This window comes from Eretmochelys imbricata, chromosome 15 (genome assembly GCF_965152235.1).
Source record: "Eretmochelys imbricata isolate rEreImb1 chromosome 15, rEreImb1.hap1, whole genome shotgun sequence".
In the NCBI taxonomy this organism is placed as follows: Eukaryota; Metazoa; Chordata; order Testudines; family Cheloniidae; genus Eretmochelys; species Eretmochelys imbricata.
In genome coordinates this window covers 1,274,908-1,301,022 of record NC_135586.1, presented here as the reverse complement: position 1 = coordinate 1,301,022, position 26,115 = coordinate 1,274,908, and the positions used below count along the sequence as shown (strand labels likewise).

Sequence of the window (26,115 nt, the reverse complement as noted above, 5' to 3'; positions counted from 1 at the left end):
CTGAGTCAAATGACTTTTATTCACTTACAAAAAATATATGAAGTAACACTGAACATTTCCTACAGCAAACAGACCACCTCTTCCCTCCGTGAGGCACAACTCCACACATCTACCCCTCTTTCTTCCATCTCACCCCCCTGCAGCCTTCATCCCCACTGGAGGTTGGGTAAGACTGGCCATCCTCCAGGGGGTGGTGCCTGAAGGGAAGGGGGAAGGTCCTGTATTGGAGGCCAGCCAGGGGGGTACTGAAAAACCAATGTCTTCTCTGTCAGGGAACTGGGTGAGAGAAAGAAATAGCAGCATTAGGTCAGATCCAGCCAGGATGAGTCATGGTGGTGCTCCCTCTGCCCATCCCCCACCCAGTTATCAGCCTAGTTTTTCAATGGCCACCTGACCTGCGCCCCCCCCCCCCAAGAAATGAACCTCCAGAAGTGTTAGGGGTCATAGGGCTCTCTGGGAAGCTAGTAGAAATCTGACACTTGGGAGATTTGAGCCACACAGCAGCAGCTGGTGAACAAAATAAGCAGAGGGCTACAGGTTACCCATACATCCCTCCAACCTTCCCTGATCAGCCTTTCCAAGGGAAACCCTAGGACTCAGATCAGGAGGCAGCGTGGGAAGAAGAGAGGGCAGAGGGAAGTGAGCTAGTGGGGAAATGGGAAGACAACAGAGGAATGCAAAGCTGGGACATTTTACAGTGAAGAGCAAGAATGAAAAAGCAGCATTTATCCCTGTATACACTGCTTTACTGCTCTCCTAGTTCCAACCTATACCCCATCTTCACCACAATAATCCCGTGCAAGGATCTCAGCGCAAGCAGAGAGGAGCTGCTGAAACGACTGGGTGCTTTATGACAGGCCCCACTGCTGGGTGGGAGATCCTTTCCTGATCTAGCCACTGGGAAATTCACACCCCCTCTCCCTGTTGTATATCATCAGTTAAGGATGCTGCAGACAAGCAAGGATGGGAAAAGTTAAGCCACTTAATATGTCGTACTCTTCCACTCACAGCTATATAGCTCATTGCTAGAGCAGTTGTCACATGCCCCAGCCTTGACTCTTCCCCCTAGGCATGCCAGCCTCCAGCACTCTAGGGAGCTGGCTTCCCAAAGCTCTGCAGGAAGGGCGGGAGGGTGTCAGGCTGGTCTGTTTGTTATGGTGGGGGTTTGGGGCCAGCACGTTCTAGAGAGAGAGAGACAGACACCACCACTGCAGGCCTGAACGGGTGAAGATCTGCAGTTAACACTAGCAGGCAGCCCCTCTGCCCAAAGCACAGCACTCCCATGCCAGAGCTGAACCCTCTTGCGCTCCGGAGAGGATAATCAATCATTCTGCACATCAAGGGCCAAAGCCAGCTGAGGTGTCACTCCACTATCTCTGGAACAGGGATGCGCTTGGCCCTTTAAGTCTTCAATTGGCAGACAACCTGCCCCCTTTCCAGCAATTCCTCAGTTCAGAACAACTCATTTGTTCTCCAGCATGAGTCCTGACAGCTGCTTTCACTGATTCTCTGGGGCTTCTACTTCTGATCCTCATGTATCTCTTTTTAATTGTTATGCCAGGATGAATGTAATCAAGCTCCTTTACATAATAGTGCTTATCCAGAGAATCGCAGTTCCCCTGCCCCCGTCAGAGCCCAGACCATGTGCTGGAATTGACTATTAACGTTTAGTGCATTGCCTTTCATGCAATCTAAGTGGAACAATCATTCAGGGATGGTCTAGATAATACTTAGTCTTGCCATGAGTGCAGGGGACTGGACTAGATGACCTCTGGGGGTCTCCTCCAGTCCTACAATTCTATGATTTGGGTTAATGTTTACATCCCCTTGGTGGAGCTTATTCTGGAGTTTGGATGACACTGCAGATGCTTTCAGCGTCTGGTGGTAACTTTGCTTTTGCTACATTTAGGCCACACAAAAGCTGTTCTGCTTTAACTAGGCCAGTATGGCTAATGCCACATGACCCCCTAGTGTGGACGCAGTTATACCAGTGTAAGAGTGCACACAGTGGTACAGCTATACCCACACAGGAAGGGGAATAAACTATAGTGGTATAGGACCCCTTTATCACAATGTAACCACATCTACTCTAGAGCTTGTACCCATCTAACCATATTGGTTAAAAAAAAGTCACCATCCTAACCAAAATGGTTCTATTGGTCCAAGAACTGTGTGGGAGGCAGGCCTTCCGGAAAGGAAGGGTTGCTCAGTGGTTAGGGTGCCAGCCTAAAACTTGGGAAACATGGGTTCAATTCTCTGTATGAACTTGGGCAAGTCACTCAGCCTCTCTGTGCCTCACTTTTCCCATCTGTTCACTGGTGATATTACAGGGGCATTGGGAAGATAACTACATGCTGATGGGGGCCATATATGTACCTTAGATACAATTATTCATGGATTTCCTTCCACCTCAGTCTCCCTATCCAAAGGATGGCAGAGAACTGCATGGCTCAGGCAATAAGGATCAGATGGGAGCCTCTTGTATAAACACCATCACTTCAAAGCCAAGCCAGCCAGAAGGGAATGGGTGGCTGTTTGGGAGGATTATGTGAGACAAGCTGGTGGGTCTCCACTCATTTCCCGCAGGATCAGAGGCCCATGGTGTTAAGAGGCAAGAGGACACAGAGCAAATGGAGACAGAAGCTCAGCTCCCCTTTCCCACCCCCAGGTCATGGACTGAGGCACATCAGCAGGGGACGCTGGAGCTGTTCAGACCATTCAGGAGCACGCTGCTGCCAAGAGCTTTTCCATCATCCCCTGAGCTGCTCTCCCTGGTAGGTGAGATGTAAACAGCCCGTTGGATCCCCTAGTCCCATCTCTTTGCCAATGCAGACTGCTCCCCAAGGCACTTTCTCTACAGTTTAGTCTCATTTTAAAAAGAGCTGGATGGCCTTTACGGACACCAGCAGCCACACAAATCACTAGCTAAATGAAGCAGGCGCTGGAGGGCACGTGTGTTTCAACTCCACGTACCCACCACTGCACTGTCCAACCCTTTCAGAGAATGGGTCACCTCTCTGTGAGTTTCATAGAGTTTAAGGCCAGAAGGGACCACCGGATCATCAAGTCTGACTTCCTGTGTGGCACAGGCCATTACATCTCCCCCAGATACCCCTACACTGAACCCAATGACTTCAGTTAAACCAAAGCATTTCAGTCCACAGGCAGAGAACACGAGAGACCAAGGTGCCACCAATGCCCGAGGCCCCAGCAACGGCAGGGAATTGATGAAGTGAGACGTGCCCAGATGATTCCAGCTAGTGCTCCATGCTCCACACTGCAGAGGAAAGAGAAAGACCCTTCCCAGGATAAGCTAGGGAAATGGGCTACTTGCCCCCTGTTGCCAACGTTCTCGGCCGCCCACACATTAGCTGGGCGAGTCAACGCCCTGTGAAGAATCTGAGAGTGGAAAGTGAAGGCTCCTTCCCAGACAAAACAGAACACAGTTGCTCAGGACAGCAAAATAGCAAGGGCTGCTGAGCATCCTGTGGCTGTTTGTGTGGGTGAGTGTAGCTGGTAGGAGCAGACATTTGCCATGTTGGTCTGAAGGTGAAGCTCTTACATGAATGATATTCAGCTCCTGACTGGCAGATGCACCAGCAGCATCTACTGGAGCAAAGAGGAGCTCATCAAATAAAACACCCAGCATCCCATGCCCCCTGCCTGCTTCTAACGATCAGGGAGACAGGGACTAGTTTGTGGCCATTTCACCTGGCACTGCAAAGCTCTGAACAGGACAAACACAAGGGGCGACCGCACTGCATGGGTGCCAAAGTTATTCATTGCAAGCAGGTTCTGCTGAAGGGCTAAGAGCAGCCAAGGGGACAGATGGGATAAAAGGAAAGCAGCACGCCTAGAAACCTTCCACAAGGAAGATCATGCCCAGACCAATGCGGAAGGGACAAGAGTAAGCAGAAAAGAACAAGAGAGATCTGGCACCTGACCAAGCAACAGCCAATTAAGCCTGCGGCACAGTCAGGTGAGTAAGACAACGGGCAATGCCAGGCTGTCAGAATGCCACTGGGAGAGGCTGGTTCCATTCCACTGCTAGCAAACCAGAAGGCAGGGGCTGTGCAGGGAGGACAAGCAGAGGGCAGAGAAGCTGTCCCCAAGCTGGGCTCAGCAGTCTGTCCCCAGAACTCGGGTTGTTAATGACACACAGCACTTCAGTGGCATTTTCCAGCCAGAGATCTCCAAGCTCTTTGCAAAGGGGAGTGAAATATCACTAGCTCACATTAGACAGGGAAACTAAGGCAGAGAGAGAGAAAGCAAGGCTGAGATTTTCAAAGCCATGAGTGTGTAAGGGGACTGTTGGCCCCTTACTAAAACTCAGTGGGGTTTTTTGGTTGGCTAGCTCCCGGTACCAAAAGAAAGGGGCAGGGTCTATGGGAAAATCAGGATCCTGAGACTGACAGTCCCCAGAAACAATGAGGAGAGGCCAATGCTCCAGGTCAGCCTGACTGACAAGGCGGGCAGGCTAATGAGGGAATCAGGAGGCCAGGAGTCCTGTCCTCTTTGTGAGCTAGAATTGCCTGGAACAGAGTGGAGCCCAGCTAAGGAGAGAGCAGGGCCACACTGGCCAGAGCCAGAGAGAACCAGAGAAGCAGCCCAGGGAGCAGGTCAGTGCTGGGAGCAGAGCCATAGCAGCAAAAGCCACAGAAGCAGCCCAGAGAGCAGATCCATGCTGGGAGCAGAGCTGCAGCAACCAGAGCCAGAGAGTCCGGAGAAGCAGCCCAGGGGGCTGGAGCCAGGTGTGGTGAGCAGCTGGGGAGAGCGAGGGGGACCCTGGACAGTGGGCCCAGCGCAGAGAGACCCCGCCCCCGCCCCAGAGAAGAGGCCCTGCAGGCCAGACCTGGAGGGGGATCATAACCCCAAAGTGGGGGCCGACACTGGGAAGAAGGGTCCTGCCATCTAGAGCCTGAGGGTGTGTGGCCACCACCAGAGCAAGTGTCCGACCCGCGGTATCCCTGCAGCACAGCCAGGGCCTGGGAGGGAGGCCTGGCACATGTGAGTGGCAGACTGAACTTCCCTGACATTCCAGCAACACTGGTTGCGATGTCCTTGTGCCACAGGACGGGCTGATCTTTAGCCTTTCCCATTTTTTCCTTATTTAAATTGATTGCTGTTTCATAAATTGTATTTGCTTGAACTACACCTCTACCCCGATAGAACACGAATTCGGATATAACGCAGTAAAGCAGCGCTCTGGGGGGCGGGGCTGCGCGCTCCAGCGGATCAGTGCATCTGGCTCCAACACGCTGCTCTGAGCGGCATGTTAAGGGTGCCGGGCCGGGGCCGAGGGGTTGGAGAAGGGGCAGAGGGTCTGGGGGGGGGGGCAGTCAGGGGACAGGGGGGCTTAGATGGGGGTGGGGTCTTGGGAGGGGTAGTTGGGGCAGGGGGGGTCTCTGGAGGGGGTAGTCAGGGGACAAGGAGCGGGGGGGGTTGGATGGGTCAGGGGTTCTGAGGGGTCAGTCAGGGGGCAGGAAGTGACTATTAATAACGGAAATGCTCGAGGCCAAAGCAAGTTCGATATAACGCAGTTTCACCTATAATGCGGTAAGATTTTTTGGCTCCCAAGGACTGCATTATATCGGGGTAGAGGTGTATATGTAATGATCAGTGGGTCAGGGAAGTGTCCAGAGTGCAGAGAGGACCCTCGGAGTGGGGACACCCTAGCCCATGCCCTAAGTGACCACAAGATTGGGAGTCAAGCACCCCAGGAATCCTGGTCCCAACCTTGTCAGGGTTACGAGGACTCTGCCATACAGGAGAGTGGAAGGGGAGCCCTCGAGGTCAGGCAGACCCCTGGGTAAAGGGAGTGGGAGCGAGGACTCCGATCCTTTCGCTAGCCCATTCCAGCAGGGGAGTGTGTACAAGTCAGGAAAGTTCCCCATCCTCAGCTTACAAGTGCATGCATCCCCGCTCTGTGCATGCCAGTCCAGTTTTGCATAAGCGGGTAGGTACGACATACACCAAGCGCACGTGCATAGCTTTGAAACCCAGGCTTTATGTGACTTGCCCAAATGGTCACAGCAACTCACCAGCGGGGTCTCCTGATTCCCGGCTCCCACCCTCAATCCACTAGCTTAGTCTGCTCTGACTAACCTCCACGATCTTTAATATTCAAGGAGGCTGGGGTGAAGGACGGGACCATCTTCTGACTGGGGTGGGGGAACTGCCAGCCTCACATACCTGTTGCTCTGAGCAAAACTCAGCCTCTTTGCTCTCTTCTCCAGCCAGTCCTCGACTGTGCCAGCTGGGACCTCTGCTCCTTCCTCCTTTGGTCTCCTTTCCTCTGTTTGGGGGAGAGAAGGTAGAGAGGGCTCTGTCAGAGCGCCAGCCCGGCAATCCGTTCACTCCATTAAACCCACTGCTCATTATCTGCAACACCTTCCCTGCAGCAGAGTCAACAGTTTCTCCAATACAATCTGGCCCCTCCTCCCCACTGGCCACCTGCATCTGGATGCTTGGCTTCGCCATGGCCAGGGGCATACCCAGGAGCATCCATTGCCAGACACATGCCCAGCCATGGAGACTGACATGCCCAGCTATTCAGAGAGTGTGACAGCCTCCGCATCTGGGAGGGTGTCAGTGTCCTCTCCTGCAGCACTTAGCCTCTGCTGACCCGCAGCCCTGATAGATTTCCAAGGACCTGTCTAGCCAGTTGGCAAGGAAGTAACCAGACACCTCAGCCCTCGCTAGCTGGCTGCAATGGGAGCATTTGTATCAATTGATGCAGTTAGCAAACTGAGGGGTGTAAAAGGTTCAGAGTTCTTGGGGAATTTGTTGCTCAACACATCACAATCCCAAACACTCGGGGGGGCAGGCCAGAGCCAGAGGGATTGCTGGATCAATGGTCAGTCTAGTCCAGCAGCCGGTCTCTGACCAGGGCCAGCAGCAGATATTTCAAAGCATAGCACAATTTCGGGGGGGGGTTGGAGAAAGATGGCTAACCTTCCTTAACCTCTGCTCAGCCAGCCAAGAAGAGGAGGGGGTGAAAGTGACTGTTACCTCTGCACTCTCTTGATCCCTTGGGCTGCCAAGAGCCTGTTCAGCCCCAGCATAAGACAGCAGCCTCAAGATTGTTCTAGCTTACGCCATTCTGATAATAGCTCCCTAGGCACTGTTCTGCCAGCTGGAGGTTGCCAGAGTACAATGGTTACACCCCTTCCTGTGGCACGCGCCCTATAGCCAGAGAGCATGTAGTACGGAGCCAGCTAGCATGGCTCTGAGAATGCCCCACACTGGGGGAATCCCCAGCTGCCCCATTAGGACAGCTTTCTGCCCCCAGAACAGCATGAAGGGGCCATGGCATGGGCCAGGATCTAATCCTCCATGCTGACATTAACAACACAATCGCACCCTGACAGCGGGCAAGGCAGAGACAACCTGCTAGATGCTCACAGCTCTGGGAGTCTGCAGCCTAGGTTAAAGTTTCCAGCTGATGGAACTGGGAGTGCACCTTTAAAAAACACTCAGGTTTCAGAGTAGCAGCCGTGTTAGTCTGTATCCGCAAAAAGAAAAGGAGGACTTGTGGCACCTTAGAGACGAACCAATTTATCTGAGCATAAGCTCTTGTGAGCTACAGCTCACTTCATCGGATGCATCCAGATCCACTGAACGTGTGAATGCAGGCTGAGCTGTAGCTCACAAAAGCTTATGCTCAGATAAATTTGTTTGTCTCTAAGGTGTCACAAGTCCTCCTTTTCTTTTTAAAAGACTCAGGAATTAACAAAAGGAAACAAAAACATCCAGTCCTGTCTCGCCTTTCTGGCAGTGGCCAGTAGTGTTTCTTGTGGTACAGAAGCACCAAGACTAAGCTACAATGGACATAAAGGACAGACAGAAAGACCCTGGGAGCTCTCTAGCTTCCTGAGAAACACAGCCTGTGCCACCCCTTGGCCCCTTCCGCAAGATGCCTGCTCAGCATCAAGACATCCTACGTTATGCTTTTAAGCAAAACATTATACATTTCCAGACAGGGTGTGAAATTAGTATCACGCCAGCAGAGTGAAGAATCGCTCCATCCTAATGGTGGCAACCAATTATTCATCTGCCTGCTGAAATTTAATGAGGACAATGTGCTACACAGTGAGCAGCTGGAGAGGGATAATTTCCCATACCCGGAATTCGCAGCCTTTGCTAAGGGGGATTGGTTTCATCCCACTGGCTGTGTGTCACTCTAAATGCAGCGATGAGGATCTTCGCTGGAGAGCTTAATTAATGACCTGGAGGATGGCGTGGATTGCACCCTCAGCAAGTTTGCAGATGACACTAAACTGGGAGGAGAGGTAGATACGCTGGAGGATAGGGATAGGATACAGAGGGACCTAGACAAATTGGAGGATTGGGCCAAAAGAAATCCGACGAGCTTCAACAAGGACAAGTGCAGAGTCCTGCACTTAGGAAAGAAGAATCCCATGCACCGCTACAGACTAGGGACCGAATGGCTCGGCAGCAGTTCTGCAGAGAAGGACCTAGGGGTGACAGTGCACGAGAAGCTGGATATGAGTCAACAGTGTGCCCTTTTGCCAAGAAGGCTAACAGCATTTTGGGATGTATAAGTAGGGGCATTGCAGATCAAGGGACATGATCGTTCCCCTCTATTCAACATGGGTGAGGCCTCATCTGGAGTACTGTGTCCAGTTTTGGGCCCCACACTACAAGAAGGATGTGAAAAATGTGAAAAATGTCCAACGGAGGGCAACAAAAATGATTAGGGGACTGGAACACATGACTTATGAGGAAAGGCTGAGGGAACTGGGATTGTTTATTCTGCGGAAGAGAAGAATGAGGAGGGATTTGATAGCTGCTTTCAACTACCTGAAAGGGGGTTCCAAAGAGGATGGATCTAGACTATTCTCAGCGGTGGCAGATGACTGAATGAGGAGTAATGGTCTCAAGTTGCTGCGGGGGAGGTTTAGGTTGGATATTAGGAAAAACTTTTTCACTAGGAGGGTGGTGAAGCACTGGAATACGTTACCTAGGGAGGTGGTGGAATCTCCTTCCTTTGAGGTTTTTAAGGTCAGGCTTGACAAAGCCCTGGCTGGGATGATTTTGTTGGGGATTGGTCCTGCTTTGAGCAGGGGATTGGACTAGATGACCTCCTGAGGTCCTTTCCAACCCTGATATTCTATGATTCAATGTTCTTCTGCTGTTCTCCTCGGAGAGTGGGGAAGGATCTCCTGTTTAGAATGGCCACCCAGAATGTTCCCAAATCAAAGGCTTGATCAGAAGGGGTGCACAGGGGAGGTAGAAATGATAGTTCAGTATACAGGGCACTGGACGGGGACTCAGGAGCCCTGCGTTCAGTTCCTGGCTCAGCCAATGATGCACCAGACATTTATGGGCAAGTTCTTTAGTCTCAGTTTCCCCATCTGCAGAATGGGTATAACACTTCCTACTTAGATGAATCTATCAGTGATTGTGCAGTGCTTGGATACATGGTGATGAGGGTAACAGAAATACTTAGACAGGTTTCTCTCCTGCATCTGCCTTGTGCTGGGATTGCCTTTCTACCCCATTTCTTCTATTCAACAATGCTTTTCAGAGCAGCCAGTAGAGTGGCCTCTGTCAAAGCTGCTCTACTATTCAGCCAGCAGGGGGCACTCATGGAATAAACTGCCCCAAAGCATCTCCATGACTTCAGCTCTGCTGAGTCAGAATGGGAGCGGGGGGACTCCGCAGACCCACGGAGCCAGAGTCTGCTCTCCGTTACCCCACAATAAATCCAGACTAACTCACTGGCTACTCCAGATCTACACTGGTTTAAGTGAGATGAGACTCTGGCCCCTGGTGTTCACATTAAAACATCCAGCTAGCTACATGTTCAACAACATGAGTTTCTGCGCCAAGATGTTCTGATTCTCAGACACCCACATACAGGCAGCAGGGATCAGACACATTTAGCTCTGTCCTTCTCTCTGCACTCCTGTCAAATCCAAGCCTCTAAACCAACTTTCCTGTGCAGCCTTCCCCTCCCCAATCCCGTGTTGCCTGGGACAATCGTAAGTGCCAGTGCATTTGGGATGCTCCCAAAAATTGAGGTGGATTTGCCAGAATCTACAGTTTAAGCTTGAGAGGCAAGGTTCTGAGCCCATCTGCCTCAGTGATAAAAATGCATGTACCAAGCACACAGCCAAGTGGACAGCGGCAATGACAGCAAGACTGGGGGGTCCGGTTAAGAGCCTAACGACAACCAATTAAAGAGTGGCTGTAGTGAGTAAAGTGCCTCTCTAACGACGCTATGAGGGGATTCCAGATTTAGCTTCTCTCTCCATGTGGCTTCCAGATCAGGTTTGTTCAGTTGGGGAAAGAGGAGGAATAGATCTAACTATCAGCTTTTGACTCGCACAGTGACAGTGTTGCAAAGCTTATCTGGGATCAGAGAGTCAAGCTGGGTTTTCTCAACATCTGACATCAGCATCTGTTACAAAGAGAGATAAGCCAGAAAAAAATGACATGTTTCAGAGTAGCAGCCGTGTTAGTCTGTATTCACAAAAAGAAAAGGAGTACTTGTGGCACCTTAGAGACTAAAATTTATTTGAGCTATCGGATGCATTCAGTGGAAAACACAGTGAAGAGACTGTATTTTCCACTGAATGCATCCAATGAAGTGAGCTGTAGCTCACAAAAGCTTATGCTCAAATAAATTTGTTAGTCTCTAAGTTGCCACAAGTCCTCCTTTTCTTTTTCCGTAAAAAATGGTTACTCACCTTTGTAACTGTTATTCTTGGAGATGTGTTGCTCATCTCCATTCCAATTAGGTGTGTGCGTGCCGCGTGCACGGCCGTCGGAGAATTTTTACCCTAGCAACACCCGGTGGGTTGGCTGTGGAGCCCCCTGGAGTGGCACCTTCATGGCGCTGGACATATACCCCAGCCGACCCAGCGCCTCCTCAGTTCCTTCTTGCCGGCTACTCCGACAGAGGGGAAGGAGGGCAGGTTTGGCATGGATATGAGCAACATCTCGAAGAACAACAGTTACAAAGGTGAGTAACCGTCTTTTCCTCTTTGAGTGCTTGCTCATATCGATTCCAATTAGGTGACTCCCAAGCCTTACCTAGGCGGTGGGGTTGGAGTGAAGTACCGTGGATTGCAGGACCGCTCTACGAAATGCCACATTGTCTCTGGCGTGCCAGACGATGGCATAGTGCCAAGCAAAAGTGCACACTGAGGACCAAGTAGCGGCTCTGTAGATCTCCTGGATCGGCACCTGGGCCAGGAAAGCTGCAGACGAGGCCTGGGCCCTTGTGGAGAGAGCAGTGAGGGGTGGGGTTGGAACACCGGCCAGATCATAGTAAGAGCGGATGCAGGACGTGATCCATGAAGAGACCCGCTGGGTCGTCTTCCTGAACGGCTTTGTGCGCTCAATGTAGAAGGCAAGGGCCTTACGGACATCGAGGGAGTGTAGCCACTGCTCCTGGCAACTGGTGTGCGGTTTTGGGTACAAAACTGGGAGAAAAATGTCCTGGTGATATGGAAGGCTGACAGCACCTTGGGAAGAAAAGCTGGGTGAGGCCGAAGCTGCACCTTATCTTTATGGAAGATTGTGTAAGGTGGTTCTGAGGTAAAGACTCTGAGCTCGGAGACGCCGCACCAACGTGATAGCGACACAGAAAGCCATGTTCCAGGAGACACAGAGGAGGGAGCAGGTGGCCAGCGGCTCAAACGGAGGCCCCGTGAGTCTGGAGAGGACCAGGTTGAGGTCCGATGTGGGAACTGGCTGTTGAACCTGGGGATAGAGATGGTCCAGGCCCTGGAGAAACCTACCAACCATGGAATTGGCGAAGACAGATTGGCCATTTGCACCCGGGTGAAAAGCCGAGATGGCTGCAAGGTGAACCCTGACAGACGATGCCGCCAGGCCCTGCTGTTTTAGGTCCATGAAATACTCTAAAATGAGAAGCACAGGCGCCTGGGGGTGGGGAGGCGTGTTGCGCTGAGCGCACCAGCACGAAAACTGCTTCCACTCAGCCACATATATGGCCCGAGTGGAGGCCTTCCTGCTGCCCATCAGTACTTGTTGTACAGACTCCTAACAGAGAAGCTCTGAAGGGTTTAGCCACGCAGCATCCACGCTGTGAGGTGGAGAGATCGCAGGTCAGGATGGCAGAGGCGACCGGGACCCGGAGTAATCAGGCTGGGAAGAGGCGGCAATGGGACTGGAGCGTCCACAGAGAGCTCCAACAGCACAGTGTACCAATGCTGTCTGGGCCACGCTGGAGCCACCAGAATCACTCAGACCCTGTCCCTGTTCACTTTGGGCAGGACCCTGTGCACAAGGGGGAATAGGGGAAAGGCGTAAAATAGTCGACTCGTCCACAGGAGTAGTCTGTGAGAGAGCCCGGGTCGCAGCCTTGGAAGGAGCAGAACACCAAGCATTTCCGATTGCTGCGGGAGGGAAACGGGTGGACCTGGGGAAACCCCCACCTTCAGAAGATGGGGTGGATGACATCTGGTTGAAGCGATCACAGGTGGGAGCAGAAGGACCTGCTCAGGTGGTCTGCCAGCATGTTCTAGACCCTGGGTAGAAAGGACACCACCAGGTGAATGGAGTGGGCTATGCAGAATTCCCACAGTCAAATGGCCTCCTGACAGAGGGGGAAGGAACGGGACCCCCTTGCTTGTTGATGTAGAACGTGGCCATGGTGTTATCTGTGTTAACTGCCACACAACACCCCTGCAGCTGCTCCTGGAAAGCTTGATAGGCAAGGCGTACCACCATCAGTTCCCGGATGTTGATATGAAGGGAGAGCGCAGACAGAGGCCATAGGCCCTGCATCTGAATGTCCCCAACGTGGGCGCCCCTTCCCAAGGCTGACACATCCGTGACCAGGGACAAGGAAGGTTGTGGGCTGTGAAAGCGGACTCCTTTGCATACCACCTGGAGATCTAGCCACCAGCGGAGGGAAGCCAGTACCCGCCCCGGGACGGTGACCACCAAGCTCAGGCTGTCGACCTGGGCGATAGACTGATGCTAGCCAGGCTTGTAACAGGCGGAGTCGAAATCTGGCGTGCCTGGTCACGTATGTGCAGGAAGCCATGTGGCCAAGAAGACTCGGGCAACTTCTTGCCAACGAGGTTGGGAAGTTTTGAAGGCTCCGGACGAGGCCCACTATAGCCTGGAAACAAGCATCTGGCAGGAGGGCTCACGCCTGCATGGAGTCCAGAACCACCCCGATGAATTCTGTTCTCTGGGTCAGTTCCAGGGTCGACTTCGCCATGTTGAGGAGAAGGCCCAACCAAAGAAATGAGCCCATGACCAAGCAGAGATGGGACTGCACCTGTTCTCTGGAGTGTCCCCGGATAAACCAGTTGTCGAGGTAAGGGTATACCTGCACCCACCATTGACGAAGGAAGGCCACCACGACCAACATACATACATTTGGTGAACAGTCAGGGGGCCGTGGAGAGACCAAAGGGGAGGGCCATGAACTGATAGCGTTCGCAGTTGACCGCAAAGCAGAGGAAGTGTCTGTGCGCCGGATGAATCGCTATGTGGAAATAAGAGTTCTTCATGTCGAGGGCGGCATACCAGTCTCCAGGATCCAGGGAAGGTATAATGGTGCCCAAGGAGACCATGTGGACCTTCAACTTTACCATGAACTTGTTGAGTCCGCGCAGGTCCAGAATGGGCCGAAGCCCCCCATTTGCCTTGGGGATTAGGAAGTATCAGGAGTAAAACCCCCTGCTTCTTAGCTCCCTCCGGACCTCCTCGATCGCCTCCATGGTGAGGAGCATCTGCACCTCCTGAATAAGGAGCTGCTCGTGAGAAGGGTCCCTGAAGAGGGATGGGGAAGGAGGGCTGGGAGGAATAAAACTGGAGAGAGTATCCCATTTCCATCATGCGGAGGACCCAGCGGTCCATGGTTATCTGAGACCAAGCACAGTGGAAATGGGATAAACAATTCAAGAAAGGTGGGGTAGGATCCTGAATGAGGTCCGGTACATCGTCCTCAGGCATCCCTTCAAAAAGCCTGTTTTGAGCCCAAAGAAGGCTTGGACAGGCCCTGGCCTTGCCCAGATGGGGGGTTGGAGGGCTTCCTCCTGCCATTACGTCCCCACCTCCTACAGAAGTCCTGCCTTGGCCAAGGAGGAGGATAGGAAGGTTGTTGTGGCTGCTGGGGTTTGAAGGGTTTCCTCTGGGTAGCCAGTGTGTGCATGCCCAGGGACTTCATTGTCGCCCTTGAATCCTTAAGGCCATAGAGCCTTGAGTCGGTCTTTTCCGAGAACAGGCCCTCTCCATCAAAAGGGAGGTCCCGCAGTGTTTGCTGAAGCTCCGGTGGCAGGCCGGAGGCTTGCAGCCAGGAGATCTGCCTCATCTGAATCCCTGAGGACAAAAAGTACATGCAGCGGAGGCCTGCAGCGAGGTCCATGCCACTGTTTTGCCCTCATCCACCAAAGCCCTAAATTCCTCTCTGGACTCAAGAGATACTAACTCCTTAAACTTCAGCATGGAGTTCCAGGTGTTAAAATTGCAATGACTCAGGAGTGCCTGCTGATTAGCGATTCTGAGCTGAAGTCCCCCCAAAGAATAAACTTTGCGCCCAAACAAATCAGGGCCCTTGGCGTCCTTTGATTTGGGCACTGGGGCCTGCTGGCCATGCTGTTCTTTAAAATGGATGTAAAGGGAATTCTTTACTGGGACAGATACACAGACCCTATGGAACTCTCTAGCTTCCTGACAAACACAGCCTTGTGCTACCCAGTGCCGCCATGCAGGGCCGTCCTAAATCCTGGCCTGGCCTCCGCACTCCTGAAAGGCACTGCTGACTACTCCACATGGCTGATACACTTGGTTAACTGGAGTCTGTTCCCACCTGACCCCTAGCATTAACACCACTTTACCCTGTCTCTGAAACTCTCCTGACATCTGGCTCCATTTTCCAAGCCCAGCTACAGTATCTGACCCCGATGTCCCAAGCCTGTGAATCCTGCCGGCTGACTGCATGCCATGCAGCTGTGCTCTCCAACCAGATCCCACCTCTCTTCCACTGTGCCCTTCATTCACAGCCTTAAAAACCATCTCCAGAGATTCCCTGTCAGCCCTTGTCAGATTAAAGCACCCTGGGTCTCTCATCACAGCACAAACCAGCTCACGTGGCCAGCCTTTACTCACAAGAGGATTTCCACTGACATGACTGAGACTGCTCCCAGGAGCAAGAGGAGCATATAGCCCTGAAGCCAGGCATTTATACTGCACTCCTCCAAGTGGTGCCAAGTCTAGATAAGAGCCCTGCCTGTCTCTAGCCATCTATGCTGCTCGCTCCTTGCAGTGGAATCGCTTTAATTCAAGGATTAGGTTTGTAAAGCCAAGGGCAAGAGTTCCAAGGAGTCCCCCTAGCCGGTCAATTCAATTCCCCACTTTCATCCAATCAATAATCAACAACAAATGTACTTGGCACTCAGCCCTGCCAGATCCTCTCCTCCCCCTGTGGCTCCACTCAGGACAGCTGTTGCCATGGGCAGTGCATGAACCGCTGGCTGGGGGAGGCTAGCCCTCAGCCCCACCCCTTCCACACCCCCCTGCTGGAGACCAGAGCCCCCCTACGCCACAGCCGCCGGCCCCAGGCTAGCCCCCTCAGCCCTGGAGCGCCGGGAGGGCCACTGCACAGGGGGACTGGAGCTGCCGCCTTCACATGCAGAGCGGGAACTGGGGGGGGAGGGGGGAAGAGGGCCAGGCCTAGGGGCAGAGCTGGGCAGGGCCATGTTTGGCTGTTTGGGGAGGCACAGCCTCCCCCAGTCTATGGTACCCACCACCCATGGCGGTTGCTTTCCCTGCTGCTATAAATAACCTTAAATGGCTGGAGTTTTACAGCTTCTTTCAGATGAACTGACTTCCTGACCGCCCAGAGATGCAGGAGCAAAGAGAAAAGGAGGCGAGATGGCAAGATGGGCACTGCTTTTTTTTAGGGGGGAGAAGGGGGGTAGCAACTGTGGCTGGCTCTCTCCATCCCCCACATGGCTCCTGTGGAGGGATTTTTACTGACTGCCAATGATTCACAGAGAAGCCTTGGGTATATGCAGCCTGACTCAGCCACAGCCAGGCCTCTCCCTCCCACTCTTTCAAATCTAGAGCAAAGGCCAGGGGTCCCAAGAATCCCCCCCTAATTAGCAGCCCCTCGCTTGCCAACTTGAGGCCGTTCCCTGCTGGACTGTTATCAATGCGATATTCGACCTCTCCTGGAAGCCTGGGCAAGTGACTGGCTTGGAGGAAGTCAACAATGCTTGACCCTCGGGTTCTTAGCCAGGGGAGGTCATGATCCCCAGGACGGGTTGCAGCCGCCCTCCCTCTCTTCAGGGCTAGATGGGATGGGGATCATCTAGGATCAAGCATGGAAAAGCCATGGCCTCCCCCAAGACTGGCCAACGGGAGCAGCCCCCCAGCATCTTCTTTCTAATCCCCTACCACATCCCAAACTCCACTCTCCCAGAAGCAGAAACCCTAAATCCAGGTCCCTGTGCATGCTCCATAGAGGAGCCAGCTAACCTTAGCCAATCTTTCCCAGGGTTTGGAGGAGCAGTTTCCCTTTAATTGTGGGGAGGGGCTGGGGGGAACCACAAAAGTTTGAGAGTTTGGGGGGATGTGATGCACTGGTGCCCCCTGCTGGTGACAACTCATATAGCTGGCTAACAAGGCCCTCTCCCAGCCAAGCTGCAGAGAACCCATATGGCCCAGAAAACCACCTTCCCACGCCCATTACTGGACGATAGCTCTGAACAGTAACACACACAGGTCTCTCCCTGTGCCAGGAAATCAGGGAAAGAATCCATATACAAAGTGGCCCCATCGCCAGTAATGTTACAGGCTCGGATGGTGAGGAGGGGCTGGGGGGGCCGGCAGCACAGGTCTGCACTGATCATTCCATGCAGCTGCCCAGTCCCACAGGCTGTCATTGCACAATTGCTCCTCTGTGCCCCCTTGTGCCCCAGCAACACTCTAAAGCCAGGGTTCACGGTCCTTCTCACAAATCACTTGGCAGTTTCTTGTTCCATCCTCCCTTCTCCCAATATTCACCTTGTACCTGTGCGTTCAGCTTCTCCAGATCCTCCTCAGTCATGTGAGAGAATCTGCAGTTGAACCCAAAGTCACATTGCCCTGGAACAAGACCCAAATGCAGGCAGTTAGAGCAGGGCTCACTCCAAATAGCATAGGAACAGGCAACGTCTCCCCCATGCATCTGCACAAACAGCCTCCAGCCTTCCCTTTTTTACTCCTGGGGGAATTCTGCACCACTGCGCATGCGCAAAATTAATGTCCCCCACTGATTTCTTTGCTTCTCCGCAGAAAATTGACTTTCTGACAGGGAAGCAAAGGGAAGCCACAAGAGTGGTCATGCAACCCGCCCGAACAGTATGCTTTGGGTGCCCAGCGCAGCCGGCAGAGAGGTAAATCACTGTGGGGCAGGGAGCGGGACTGGGGAAGACCCTGCTAGTGGCTCCTACCCTGCACCAGGGTCAGCTGCTCGTCTGGATGGCCTGGGGAGGATGGGACCTCCTCTTCCCCTACACAGCATCCCAGGTCCGAGTCAGACCCATCCCCAGATTTCTCTCCAGGCTGCAGGAAGGTCTGCAAACTCCCCCCCACCCTGGGCCCACTGTTCCTCAGCTGCAGGGGAAGGGATCATTGTACGGGGAGCTGCTCCTCCAGCTGCCAAACCCTCATGCATCCAGACCCCCTTATACCCAGACCTTTCTGCCGAGCCTCACCCCCATCCAGAACCCCCCTGCCGAGCCCCACTCCCTCTGCACTTGGACCATCCCAATGAGTCACCCGGATCTCCACCCCACTTATCCCCAACCAGCTGCACCTGGATCCCCAACCTCACTGAGCCCCAGACCCCTAGCATCTGGACCCCCCACCACGCCCAGATGGCACTGCTGAGCTCTAGCCCCGCCCCCGCTAAGCTCTAACCACCTTCACCTGGACCCCCTTGCAGAGTCCCATTACCATTACACCCAGAACCCCCCAACAAACCCCTGAGCATCCAGATCCCCTCTGCATCTGGATCCCGCACTGAGCTGTCCACATCCAGATTGCCCTACACAGAACCCTCTCAACCCACACCTGGATCCCCCCACACTAATCCCCTCCACACTTGGATCCTGGCCTTGCTGAGCCTGCCTGCCTACACCTGGTGCACCTGGCACAGAGGAGCAGGGGCCCTGGGATGTTTCTGGGGCCGGCCTGGTCCTTTCACTGGGTCAGGGTTGGGTGTAGCCTCATGGCTGAGTCTGCGTCCTGGGGGGAGCTGCAGAGTGATCTCCCACCTCGGTGCAACCAGTGGCCTGTGCTCCCCAATGCCATGCTGGAGCCTCCACATTTATTTGACAAATAACATTTGCAGAATTTTAAAATACTGTGCACAGAATTTTTATTTTTTTGCCACAGAATGCCGTCAGGAGTAAAACTTTTTACATGCGTGTGCACATGGGGGTCCACACAGGCACACCCCGCAGCTCCATGCCATACTCTGTTAGGCTCAACTTCCCGGCCAACCTAGAGCAGCACTGACCTGGCTAGCAGAGAGATTTTTTGAGCTAGCACACCCTAGTTATCACTGTATGGAAAGACACCATGCAAAAACGTAACCTGTTTGCAGAAACTTCCTGCAGGGCTTCTTGCTCTGCTCCTCCAGCAAGACAGCAGCAGCATCTGGGGAAGGAAAGGAATGAGAGAGATGGGAATGAGCAGAGCCATCTCACCCGAAAACCATGCACATCAACCACCTGGTGAAAGGTCATCTTGCATAAGGGCCTGCAGCCCACCAGAATCACACGCACGTCAGCTGCCCGGGGAGCAGCCCTTTCACAGTGAGCAACAGCCATGGAAAGCTCATTATAAGACAACTGATGACTAACACATTCCTTGTCTGCAGGCTCCTCCCTTGCATCTCACTGGTTTTGGAAGATCTTGTTTTCTTTCTGCTACATGCTTCCTCCCCAACTACACAGCAGAAAATCAAGCATGAGGCCAGAGCAAAGATAGTCTGTAAAGCTCATGGGACAGAGATAGACTCTGGTTCAAACTGGTGCGCAGCAGTTCTAGAAGCTGGACCCCCAGCACTTCATGCTGGGCATCCAGGGGACACCACGGGAAAAGTGGCCCTTAATGACTATTGAGATTGTGCCAAAAGAAACCCCTAGCAGTGAATGAGCCCGGAGAGCCAAGCTGAGCCCTGGTCGAGGCAACTCCCTCAGATTTTAATGTAAACTGTAGCTACTAATGCCGGGCTATATTCAGTCTGGAGACAGGAATCCTTGATAGCCAAAAGGAAGGTGACCCCTGTAAATCAGGATTGGGCTGGGTCACTGGGACAGCAGCATGACATAGGGCTGGGAACGAACAAAGCGGTAAGGCTATTTGGTAGCTTGCCCTGGCAGGACCCCGGTGGACCTTCCAAGCTCAGCAATAGTCATCTAAACTTCCACAACCCAAACCGAACTAGGCAAACTTCCTGCCCAGCCCAAGCCCATCAGCGCCATGCTGTGCCTGACCCAGCAACAAGGGTGATTTATCCGACTGAGGCAGTCTCTAACTCCTGGCCCATGGGAGCCCCAGCAAAGGCCGTGTGATTTCCCCAAGACACAAGGGCATCTCTGGGGCTGCAGCTGCATCTTCCACCACAACTACACACCCGCGTCTGCCTCTTCTGTCCAAACCCTCAGTGCCACCCTCACGCATGGCCATGGAACCCCCATACACACAAATCAGCACCTTTTCTCCCCATCACACATCCCTGCCTCCCCCAGCTCCCAATTCAGTTCACAGTAGCCCTCTGGGGTTTCACAAACCACCCAACTCCAGCACTCTCTCTCTACACCCCTCATCCAGCACATGCCTCCTCTCTCAGCCTCGCCACTTTTGGTGCAAGAGCCCTCCCCTTTGCACTTCTACCATCTGGAGAAGACTTCCTGGTTCTTTCCATCTCATTTCAAATCTCACCGGACACCCAGGATTCTTCCCAGTGTGATACTGCTGCCTCAGAAATAATTTGCCAGTCATACCACCAAGTCTGGGAGGCGTCCTGTGACACACTGGCATGAATGATGCTGGATACAGATTACTGATGCTGATCCAGCCTCATTTACTGATTATCTCCCATGACCACCCTCCTGAGAGAAGGTTCAACTCGGCTGGCAGGACCCACCTCGGAACAGGTCATACCAGGCCTTCTTGGCCCTCAGGTGCTGTACCCCGTTCAGGTGCTTCTTCCTGTTGTGCAGATTGTCTTGAAAGGATCGGTCGCAGTAGTCACAGAAATACCTCTTCCCCATTTATCCTCCACTGGGTGGAGCAGGGTCAGTGCTGCCTGGAAAACAGCATCAGATAGATGTCAGTGCTGTGCAGTGTTCATTCCCAGGGAAACCCTTACAGCTACTGCTCCCAAAGGACAAGGATGTGTACCCGCTGGAGGTGTACACTTGAGAGGGACAGAGAGGAAGGGGTGAGATAGGCTAATTTAAACTAATGCATGCAAGACATGGCAGCTCTGAGTCTAGTGGCCTAGTGGATAATGCTCAGCACTGCTGCATGGGAGGCTCCCTTCCATGGTGTCTTGCTCCCTAAGCAGTGGGAGGCTGGCTAAACACACCTCCTTCCCAGGGCTGTAACCAGGGCAGGGTGAGCGGGGCAACTGCCAAGGTGCAAATCTGCAGGGGCAGAAAAATAATGAAAAAAAAACCGAGCAGGGGGAGCAAACATGCTTGCTCATACCGGGCACTGAACTGCCTCCTCACAGCACTGCTCCTACCCTTAGGATTCTCTGCTGTGAGGAGTCCAGATCGTCCAAGTAGCAATGCCAGAGAACCTCCACAAGCTGCCCAGCAGCCCCGGTGTGGTGAAGCGGTTACCCCTGGGGAGCTGGAATGATCCCAGGAATTAGCCCATGCTGGCACTGCCTAGTCCAGTGCTGATCTAGCTAGAGTTTAATGCTGCCTTACAACATGCAGGATTAGTCTCTCCCCATCCTTTTCTCCTCCTTCCAGACCACAAATTTATCCCCCCAAATGATTTCATTCCTAGACCTTCAGAAGTTGAAGCAAGAGGGATTCTCCCTTCCACTGCACCTCCTGTGCAGTTGTCCTGGAAGCAAGTAAGGATCATATAAAACCCCTAGCCTGCTGGGAGAGAATTTCCCTGGCACAGACACTGCACTGAACTACCATATATAACCTGATGCTGCCCAGCCCCTCTCCCTCACATGCCCTGGCACGGGGGAAAGGCTGGTGGAGGGCAGGGGCATGTCAAATGAGTCTCCGTAGCACTGAACACTACAGGGATGTTATGCTATGATCCATTGGCAAGATCTAAAAATCATAACAGGAACTGACTGCTCTAATTTATGCTGGGGCCACATCAGCCCCAGAGCAGGCCAAAATTCCGATGGGGCAAAGATGGCTTACACTACCTGTACCCCATCTCCCGCTGCACTGTGCCTGCTGGAAGCGCAGTACAGAATCTCAACCAGAAGCAGCTGTACACTCCCTCTCTTGGAACATGATGGACACCTTACAAATGCCTAAAATGGACAGATCGGTAGATAGACTCTGAAAATGCCTACACAGCTTCAGAAACGTTGATGACAAAGTCTCTGAAAAGCGTGGCACAGAAATTAGCACAAGAAATAAAGACTTAAAAACAAAAGATGGCCAGGACCAGAGCCCCCAGAAGGTTTTCCAGAGTCAGCAGGAACAATGCCATCAACAGGTGATCCCTTTGAGGGAAGGCTGGGCATTGGCGCTCGAACAGATCCTGCCAAGCCTTCATGTCTGCCAGCCACAGGGGCACCTCAAGGGCAAAACAAATCACTGCTACAAAGTCAATCTATCAGCTCTCAGAGCCTGAGAAAGGAACCCTGTCTGTTTCATTCACTTCCAGTGAAAGATTCTTCAATGCCTGTGCCAGCCACTGCACAGATACAAGGGACTGGAGGAATCACACACTAATAAACCCCCACCTCGAGGCAAGAGGATCAGACGCACTGAATATAAATGCCTCTTTGTGGATCACCCTTTGTTCTCTAGGTACATGATGGATGGTAAAATACAAGGATAAGAATAAGCCAGATGGGGTTGGTCTGTGTCTCTCCCTCTCAGGTTCTGATTACCCTACTGGGAAACCAACTATGCTATCTAGAATGATGGCTAAGTCTAGCTCTTGCTAGTAAAGTGCTACCATGGCTTGGATGGCCATGAGTTGCAACCCTGGTGAGCTCTTAAGCTCTGCAAGGGTGAAGCCTGAAGCTCTGCTCTACAGTCCTGGAAGACACAACCCATCTTCAGTTAATCCCCGTTTACCTACCATTTGTCACCCTCTTCTACCTAACGCAATACAAACTTTTGTAGCCAACTGTGGAATCTGGCACTAGGCATATCTCAGCAGCCAGACAGCTTCTGGGATCTGTAGGGGAAAGTTCTTACAGTTTTCCACCACATAAAGGGTCACTCAAGGATTTTATTGTTGTTTTTAAGTTTCTGTGTTCAGAGCCCTCGGACATCTGATTCCAGGAGATATGCCAGCAGCTGACATTCACCCAAACTCTAGATTCCACCCCCCTGCTTCTGCACTCTATTTTTACTCCAATTTGCTCAAAACCAGATCTCAGATCAGGGAAAATGAGCTTGTTTTCTGCAATGGATCCACACACAAAACATCCATGGAGCTCAGTGCAAATTTTATGTCCAGAAAACATTAAAGCATCTGACCCTGGGAAAATTAATTTAAAGCTTTACTTTTCTTTATTTGCATTTTTCATCATTCTGGCCCCATAACTACAGAAACTAATTCCCAAAATAAACAGCAGCAGCAAAGAGTGAGAACTTTTGTAAATTTCAGCAAATGCTACTTTCTACAAACCTTACATCCCTTGTGGTACTGGCTCCTGAATTCTTGTATCAAATCAAACTATGGGGAAAAAATGTAATAAAGACCTATTAGAGGGTTACCGGATACTCGATAATAATGGGGGGGGGGGAGGGGAGACAACAAAATGTTTTTTACAAGGAGCAAGATCAATAAATATTTTCATCTTCTTAATAAAATTTCAATTACAAGTTATTTGTTTGGATTTTAACAATCCTCTGTAGTGCTGCAATCCAGACTCTTCAGCACAGGCCTACTGCCTGGGAATCAAAGTGAAAATGACTAGAACCAAAAGTGATATTGACTAAGCTATTTCCACTCTCCCTACTGAATGAAGCATAGATACAAAATAAACAGTATTACTGGTTAAAAGTACAAATAGAAAGAATTCCCTCAGTTTTAATAATCTTGGTTGTTATTAAGCATTGTAATAATTAATAACAATATTAATTCTGCTTAATATTTTTTAACCTAGCTTTTCTCCTTTAATGTAATATTTGCAATTGGATCCATGCAAAGTGGACCCCTAGATCTCTGTGGAGCCACCACACCAACATCAAGGAGCCTAAACAGGTGCAGAGGTCCATCTGCCTTAACCCCATTATAAAATAATATTGTTCCAGTTTAAAATCTTTTCAGAGCAACTTTTTCAAAAAGCTATAGCACAATCCAATGAGTGCAGCGATTGGCATACCCACATGTGCTGGGTGGTTGAAAAGATCCAAGGTACATTGCATAATCTCACACCCTTCCTCTCTAAGGGGAGTTTCACTGATTTCATTTACAGGTGCATGCAATCCAAGGAAGGGGAAGGAGATGCAGAAGAGAACATGTGTCTGATTTGTTTTCATCTGGGTGTAACGGATTTTTTTGTGCTGGACTCTGAAAATTGCTTCTGGGCCTCCCTCTCAATTTCCTGCTTCCTCATAATCAGGCTCAGGGCCATTTCAGCCACCTTGGGTAGGGTATCTAGGCAGACATGAAGTCAATTAAAGCCAAATATCAAGCTTATGAGACCCAGCTGCCAATATAAATATGTTCAGATCTCTATAGTAACAAGTGAAACCAGTGGAGTCTGCCAGCATCTCTCCACGCTGAAAAGAGGAGAGATTCTGATCTCACTTACACCAGTGCAAATCCAGAATAACTCCACCAATTTCAATGGATTTAGTCAGGAGTCACACCAGCATAACTGTGATCAAAATCCAGCCAAGTGGGAATAGCTTATAGGTTTATTAGGAAAATTGCCTTAACAGAAGTGATGCTCAGCAGGTACCACTGAAAAATCGTGGCCGAGTTTTCAAAGCCATCGAATAGATAGGTACACCTAATTCCCATAATAATTAATGGGAACTGGGTGTCCAAACCTCTTGGGCAACTTTCCAGCTTTTCTCCGTGTCTCTGACACGGACAGAAGCCTTGGTCCACACAAGAAACCTCCACTGATCTCAACAGAAACTATGCACAATATCAAGGAAAGCAAATGGCTCTGCAGCCAGGACTCCATTTCTGGGTTGCTGACACGACTGAAACACAGAAAAAATGTCAGTTTTTAAGATTCATTTTAAAATTCAATTTAGATACTCATTAAATAGAAACCCTGGGAGAGAGGGGGAGGTTTTAAAGGGAATTTTCCCCTCTTCCTTTTAGTTTGCTTGAATGTAGCCCCAGATACCCCTCCCCCATACACTTCTAAACCCAGATTTACCTCTGTCCTGCTGAGGTTTGAATTGATGGGGGTAATGTGTAACTGCTCCCCTTTTTAAAATGAACCATTCTGATATAAATAAGCAGAGGGCAAATGGGAACTGGAACTCCTCCAATAAAATGTATTCCAAGCAACTTCACCCTCCTTGTGCAATCACTGAAGTAAATGGCAAAACTTCCAGTGATTTAAAGTAGACGCAGCACCAGGCCGCAAAATTAATGTTTTTCTAAGGCCTTCTACCAGAAGTCTCTGCTCTCGAACGATAACGACTCTTACTTTCATGTGTGATCGATAAAAAAATAGCTGCGTACGTGTGCACAAATCCCCCCCCCCCCCAATATATGAAATCTAACACGCCTCCCCTGTGGTCCCTTCTAACCCTAGGCGTCTATTTCCAGAAGCCAATGTTCTTTCCTCATGGATTTCTCTCAGCTCTGCTCATCACACATTGCAATCCAGTGTCATGATTTGTGGTGCTGTTTCATGTGGAATTCAAGACTCTTTCTATCGGTATGACGATCACCAAGAATGCCTGTTGTGTTGTGTAAAACACAATATGCAGATGGTCTATATAAACTTGTGCTGAAAATGTCAGTATTACTGATCTCGGGTGCAATCTGGGCTGCCCAATTCAAAACAGCTTGGCCCTGTCAGAGATGCTGTACACACTTACAGCTTCCATCGACATCCAGTTGCAGTTGTGGGCACCCAACACTTCCAAAATAGCCTCAAGCCCCCACTGTCGCAAGCCGAGCCCTACACACTGAAGCCGCTAAACCCAGAGGCTGTTCTTTGTTTGGCTGCAGGTTTCATTACTCCTCCCCACGTAAGAGGTACTTTAGGTCCTGCTAACATTATAAAGACCTGTTTTGTGTTAAACGTATTCAAATCCCCAGCATGTCCACCTTCCCTCTGTGCGGTCACTGGGCCTGACCCACCGCTACTCGCACAGCCCTTCACGCCAGCCCGGCGCGGGGCCGAGAGAGCCCCAGCCGGATGCGCGCCGTCGTGCGCTGGCCTTGACGGGGGATCGGGCCCGCCCGCCGGGGGAGGGGGCCCGCCTGGGGGCGCAGAGCTTGAGGGGGGTCCCACCTGGGGGGGCGGCCGGCCTGCTGGGGGGGTACTTGGGGGCCCAGAGCTCGAGGGGGCCCACCTGGGGGGGGCGGCCCAGAGCTCGAGGGGGGCCTACCTGGGGGGGGCGGCCCGCCCTTGGGCCCCTGGGGGCGCAGAGCTCGACGGGGCGGTAATGGTGCTTCCGGCCCCCCCGCCGGGGGGGGGACCTGGGGGGGCGTAGAGCTCGAGGGGGGCCCACCTGGGGGGGCGGCCTGCTGGGGGGGGCCACCTGGGGGCGCAGAGCTTGAGGGGGCGTGGAGGGGACAGGCCTCCAGCCAGGCCGCCCTGCGATGGGCCAGGAGCCGCCGCCGCCGCGCTCCCCGGGGCCTGCTGCCCTGACCCGCCCCCGGCCGCTCACCCGCACACGGACCCAGCCCGAGCCCCGGCGCCGCCTTCGAGCGAAGGGACTACATCTCCCAGAGGTCTCA

At 52.1% G+C, this 26,115-nt stretch overlaps 1 protein-coding gene across 5 annotated transcripts; it reads right to left on the bottom strand.

The window, feature by feature from the left end:
* ZMAT5 (zinc finger matrin-type 5) lies at nt 1-26,115 on the bottom strand. Of its 5 annotated transcripts, none has more exons than XM_077834804.1 (7): nt 26,046-26,101; nt 22,861-22,908; nt 20,153-20,314; nt 18,595-18,657; nt 17,020-17,100; nt 6,193-6,295; nt 1-276 (listed from the first exon to the last, which is right to left on the bottom strand). In XM_077834804.1, the coding sequence occupies exons 3-7, from the start codon at nt 20,277-20,279 to the stop codon at nt 147-149; spliced, it is 504 nt and encodes a 167-aa protein (XP_077690930.1). In that variant the 5' UTR covers nt 20,280-20,314; nt 22,861-22,908; nt 26,046-26,101; the 3' UTR covers nt 1-146. The 5 variants fall into 5 exon arrangements, with proteins under 5 accessions (XP_077690930.1, XP_077690932.1, XP_077690931.1 ...); XM_077834806.1 differs by lacking the exon at nt 26,046-26,101 and adding an exon at nt 25,887-25,908; XM_077834805.1 differs by lacking the exon at nt 26,046-26,101 and adding an exon at nt 25,248-25,410.

Excerpts from the sequence above, each read along its gene's own strand:
- ZMAT5 (XM_077834807.1), bottom strand. The coding sequence starts at position 20,279 with ATGGGGAAGAGGTATTTCTGTGACTACTGCGACCGATCCTTTCAAGAC. Across the intron at positions 18,658-20,152 it reads CTGGTATGACCTGTTCCGAG|ATGCTGCTGCTGTCTTGCTG; the intron begins GTGGGTCCTGCC and ends TTCCTTCCCCAG. Across the intron at positions 277-6,192 it reads AGTTTTGCTCAGAGCAACAG|TTCCCTGACAGAGAAGACAT; the intron begins GTATGTGAGGCT and ends TCTCTCACCCAG.